This window comes from Cibotium barometz, chromosome 46 (assembly GCF_041138505.1).
Source record: "Cibotium barometz isolate CiBa-2024 chromosome 46, ASM4113850v1, whole genome shotgun sequence".
NCBI lineage: Eukaryota > Viridiplantae > Streptophyta > Polypodiopsida > Cyatheales > Cibotiaceae > Cibotium > Cibotium barometz.
In genome coordinates, this window is record NC_141091.1 from 12,692,915 (window position 1) to 12,698,914 (window position 6,000).

Sequence of the window (6,000 nt, forward strand, 5' to 3'; positions counted from 1 at the left end):
CCCATCAAGGTCATATTGACATTAAAGAAGGACTCAACATAATAATTGGCATAGGAAGTCTAAACTACAGGTTACCCCAAAATCGATACCTAAATTATTATTGAAAGATCAAGGCTACTATGAGGGTAACCGTTGTAATTTTAAGTAAAACAAAATGATTACATGTTTTATTTAGGGTTTGAGAGTTACTGCAATGAGGTTGCTCTCTTTCTTTTCCTTAAGTTTTCCTCTTCTCTTTGTGGTGTACTATGCATGCCTTAATAGTTCACTTGAGTTGGTAAATAAAAGCTTTCCTAATTTTTTTGTTTTTGTGGCTAGGTTAAGGTAAGTGGCCCACATCTTTGGCAAGGTCTCTTGGATCTTAGGCTACTCCAAACTCCCTCAACCACTGGCAAGCTTCTAGTAAGCATAAGAGGTAAGCCCCTGACTGGAGTCTTTGCTATTTTTGCACCTCTAGGTACTAGGGATTTATTCCTTACTTGTGTTTTTTGTGCCTATGCATAGAGCTTATGCACAAGCATATGTATATGCTTTATGAAAGCATGCATACATTTGCTAATACATTAAGTTTATACATAAGAGAGCATGGCCCGCCTAGTTAATTATAATATTAGGTCATGCTTGAATAACTTTCCATACCCAAAAATTTAAAGATACTTCAACAGCAAGGCCAAAGGAAAAAAATTAATTCAAGAGATTGATAGTGATCTTAAGTAAGAATGAATGAATAAATGAAATCTGTAGGACTACTAGGTGTGTGCATAAAGTCTAAGACTTTTGGAGCTTCATGGGGCGCATCATGTCATTGTCTTCGTGGTCTATCATGTGACAGTGCCACAGATACCCTGGCTCCGATGTTGCGTCGAAGGGAAAGGCCTTGTCTTCGGAGGTGGTGAAGCGCATGAGCAATCTGGTGACAACCCACGGAGAAGCAGACACCGTATCCTTCCAGCCCAGCTGATTGTTGCCCGGCTTCCTCCTCTTCTCCGTGTAGCAGCTCCTTGACTTGTAGTGGTAAGGGACATCCAAGGAGCAGTTGCCGGCGTTGTAGCGATCAACGTCAAAGGCCTGCTGATCCAGCACCTTGAAAGTGATGAGATGCACGTGGATCGGGTGAGTCCGGTTTGTGAGGTTTATTATCCTCCACACCTCGACCGCCCCTAGCTTGGGTGTCTCTGTGTGACAGGATCCTGCCAGGTCATGTTGCTCAATAGCACTTGCTCCGTGCTCCCGGTGTCATCATTGAATTGCAGCAGGGTGAGGTTGCGAACCAGCGCATTCTTGTGGTTGATTCTGCGGAGTCGGGCGGGAAGTGATTTCGGTATTGTGTTGGTGTTGGCTTGATAAGAACTATTAATGCTCGCTACCACATTGAACTTCATGATCACTGTTGTGTTGACGTTGTCGTCAAATCGGCCGTAGCCGACGGGGTAAGGAGCCTCTGCTGAGTTGTTTAGAAAGACCTCCGATCCAGGCTGGAGGCTAGAGAAGTCGATTAGCACGTCTAACCTCTCGGCCGGCCCAATAGTAATGTTATCTGAGAGGCTCAAGGGCTTGGGAAGGAAGCCTCCGTCTGTGCCTATCTGTAAGAAGGGGATGCTTGGGTTGCTGAGAAAGAGCGTGAAGAAGCGGGAGCTTGCACCGTTGAGTATTCGAAAGCGGTAGAGGCGAGGCTCCACCCTCAAATACGGCCACACTTTGCCATTCACCAGGAGAGTGTCGCCGTAGAACTCCGGACACCAGTTGGGATGAACCGTGGGGACATCACCGCCGCTGGTGGGGAACTCGAATGTGCCGTTATAATAGAAATCCTTATCTTGAAGTACAAGAGGGACCTCGTAGGCACCTCTAGGCAGCTTCAGCATTTCTTCATCGGCTGAGCGGATGACGTAGAGGCCCTGCAGCCCGGCAAACACATTCAACCTGGTGATGCCAACAGCGTGGTCATGGTACCATAGCATAGTGGGGTCTTGCGTGTTGGGGTAGGTGTGGTTCTGGGTCTGGAAAGTTTTGCCTGTCTCAAGAGAGCAACCTTGTTGAAGTAACTCTTAAACCCTAAATAAAACATGTAATCATTTTGTTTTACTTAAAAGTACCTTAAGCTTTCTTATGAAGCTTATGGAGACATGGTTTTCTTACTTGTGAAGGAAAAAGAGAGTTTTTTTGTGAAGGGATAAGAGGGTAAAGAGGGAGAAGAGGTGAGAGCTTTGTAAACCCTAAACAAAACACTTTGTTATGTAGAAGCTTCCCCATCAATCATCTTGCCTCTTGTGTAGGGTTTCTCTTTGGGATCTAGACTTACTTGGGTGTTCGTGGTAAAGGTTATCTTACAATATTCTTCCCTTTATGTGAATTTGAGTCTTTTTCCATCATTGAGGAGGCTTGGGAAATTATAAGCAGTGATAGTGAGGCTAGCAGTGTACATTTATGTTTTGGGATCCAAATACAACGGTTACCCTCGTAGTAGCCTCGTGATTTCAATAATAATTTAGGTATCAATTTTGGGGCAACCTGTAGTTTAGACTTTCTATGCCAATTATTATGTTGAGGCCTTCTTTACTTAGTTGGTTGAGGTGGTAGAGATGGATAAATCTTGGGAACCCATTTCAAGGTAGATGTGGGTATGCCATGGACGTTTGTTAGTGGTCGAAGCATAAGGATTACATGAGCAAGCATATGCTTTTGATGATGATCATTTGGGGCATTATATCATGAGTGGATATTGGGCAAGTGCTTTTGCATTTTGATTGAGATTTGGGCCAAATTGCGGGGAGACTATGGCAAATGTTTTGTGATTTTCCTACACTCTGCAGTGGGTAAAGAAGTGCAACTCAGTCCCAATTTGCTCGAGATCTCTCAAGGGTCTTTGGAAGTCTTAAAAGGGTGTCTTAAGGAGGTCCTAACTAGAAATCAAGTGGTTGATTCAGACACCATCTCAGGGTATAAAGTGGACAGTTTTGTCAAGTTGAAAACCCTTATTCAATAAAAAATGGGGCTGACTGAATTGAAGGTGTCTACATAGCCTAAGAACACTACTAAGGAGCTTCTCAATGAGCCAATAAGTTCTCAATTCCGTGATTGTATGGATGGTCAACTCTCATAGTTGACTTTCAGTAAAAAGTCAACTTAGAGACGTATTACATGTCACGGGTTCTAGTTCGGGGAAGCAGCCAATAGTTTTGGATCCCATGGAAGGCCCTTCAAGAGGTGTTTACAATGTTAGTGGAAGATGGGATATTTCGCACAATACCCTTAGTCATTCTACATTGGAATCACCAAGAGACAAAGATGTGAAAGACAAGATTTCTGAGAGACATGTGAAGATCCTGGCACTCCCCACGTTCCCAGTGGACCATCAGTTGGACGGGAACAACTACGACATATGGAAGGTTATGATGGAATCTGTTCTGGAGTCATACGACCTTGTTGATTTCATCGTTGTTGGGGTTCCACGGCCGGAGGTAGAGGAAGGGGAGTTACCATCGATTCGTAAGGACTGGGAGGCACAGGCACAGTTAAGGGATCGTGTCAATGCCAGGGGGTCCGTTTATTCATCTTCCTCAACTGCACACCGCAGGTAATCAATCATATAAAGCATACATGTCACATACATATTTCTACCACTATCTTACATCAACATCTCACAACCTTGACTCCCCAAGAAAAGGGATGTCAAGTAAATGTCGAGGAAAGTAATAAATAGTGTTGAAGAAAGCAATTGAGTTAGATAAATATTTCAGTTTGGAGTAGTACACAAAGGGCACACATTTCGCTCCTTGCCCATACAAGTCACCTACATATTTCACTATTGGTATCACATTTTTAAAAATATCTTACACCTCATGGCACGCATGGAGACATGCACCTATAACTAACATCATTAACACCAACCCTTCGGGTATACATTGGATGAAGGGACCATGGCAGGTGTGGCAAGTTGGCCCATGGTAAGATCCATCGCTTGGAAAACCTTTGACCCTACAATACGTACCTCCAAGGGCTTCAATGTTAAGTAACCTCTTCTTGTATTCCACACACCCACACCTCATCCTAGCCATTAATATGTATATGAAGAATCCCACTCTGGACATAATATCATGTTATGCCAAGAAGGTCCCGACCTTCACACATGCCTAACATGATGCAATAGCCTTGATAAGCGACCTAGAACTAGGGCTATACAAGATTATCAACTTCCTTACATGCGATTGTGGTAGTCCCTAGTCCCTAGTCCCTAATCTACTACCACTTAACTTTTCATGCACCGTAATGGCATCACTAGGACCATCCACACCTCTGTGACCTAACAACCAATTTCACCACACTGACTTGGGAGACATGAGGAAGGAGGTATGTTAACCACTTTCTAGGTTAACATCGTTTCACCCACTTGATCATGTTATGCCAAGAAGGTCCCGAGCCTTACATGATGCAATAGCCTTGATAAGCTACCTAGAACTAGGGCTATACAAGATTATCAACTTCCTTACATGCGATTGTGGTAGTCCCTAGTCCCTAATCTACTACCACTTAAATTTTAATCAACCATAATGGCATCACTAGGACCATCCACACCTCTCTGACCTAACAACCAATTTCACCACACTGACTTGGGAGACATGAGGAAGGAGGTATGTTAACCACTTTCTAGGTTAACATCATTTCACCCACTTGATCTACTATAACCGCAAGGCACCTTGCTATACCAACTCAAATGGGCACTTATACTTTTGTTCAAGTCAAGATCTTACCTTAGCCTTCTTGAAGCACGTGTCATTGTGTCTTACCTTATAGCCGTAAACTGCAACTTCTCTATGTGGGTGCGCTAGCTCGTTTATTGTGTCCTCACTCCCCACAAAATGCTTCTTTGCCAAAGGGGTGAAGGTGAGCTCTCAATGCCTAGATGGAGACAACAAGAGATGGTCCTTTATGATGGTTCTCTCATAAAAGGTGGGAACGAAGAATCTAATGGAAGAGGGAACCCTACAAGAAAACATCCATCTAGCATGCATGAATCCAATAGCATACAAGAAAGCAAGAGAAATCCGACAGCTTCAGAACGGGACTGGTTACCAAGGCGGTCTTCAGCTTATCAAAAGCACTCTGGCTGGCAAACCATTGAAACGGAATATTCTTCTTGAGAAGATTAGTCATGGGGGAAGCTATGAGAGCATACTTTGGTATAAAAATTCTATACCAACCAGTCAATCCCAAGAATCCCTTGACTTCTTTCACTATTTTGGTTCAGGTCAATCTATGACTGCTTGGACTTTAGCGGAATCTAGAGAAATTCCATCTTTGGATAAACCAGAAAGCCCAAGTATTCAACATGGTCGGCAGAGAAAGTGCATTTGCTCTTTTTTGAAAAGAGTTGGTGCTCCCACTTGAAAAACGCGAGATGTCCTCATCTCGCAAACTGGGGGTAATCGCACAACAGTTCGACTTCTTTCTCCCCGGTGGCATCTTCAAAAGGATAGAACTTCCATTTAACCAATAATTCTCTCAGAATTCTATTCCTGAGAACCTTTTCTCGAACATCAAGGATTTCTTCAGGTTGGAGTTCCATCTGCCCTTGGGTTGAAGAAGTTAAGATTTCATCATCAAGCACATGATTCGGGCTTGGTATATACTTTTTAAGAAGGCTGTCATGAAATACATTATGTACTTTGAGATGAGGAGGCGCCCGTAGTAGGCTAAGTCACCTACTTTCTTTGTAATTAGATATGGCCCAAAATATCTGGGGGATAACTTCTTGTACTTCCTAAGAGATAGAGAACTTCTTTTGGGGCGTACTCGAATGAAGACCATATCTGCTTCTTCGAATTTTCTGTCTGACCTCTTCTTATCTGTATACTGCTTCTGTCTATCCCAGGCAGCTTTTATATCTTTGCGCATTGACTGCATCTTCTGCTCCATGTCGTCAAGCATCTGTTTGGATATCTCGTCCCTAATCAATGGGTCGGACCAAGTTAATGGAGTTAAGCAATCTGGTCCATAGAG

General features: G+C 43.3%; 1 protein-coding gene across 1 annotated transcript; it reads right to left on the reverse strand.

Annotated features, from left to right (window-relative positions):
• Positions 1-768: 768 nt before the first annotated feature.
• Positions 769-1,961, reverse strand: LOC147611892 (multicopper oxidase LPR1-like). Its single transcript, XM_086783927.1, has 2 exons — positions 1,218-1,961; positions 769-1,068 (listed from the first exon to the last, which is right to left on the reverse strand). Exons 1-2 carry the CDS (start codon positions 1,959-1,961, stop codon positions 769-771), a joined length of 1,044 nt encoding a protein of 347 aa, XP_086640053.1.
• Positions 1,962-6,000: the final 4,039 nt, after the last annotated feature.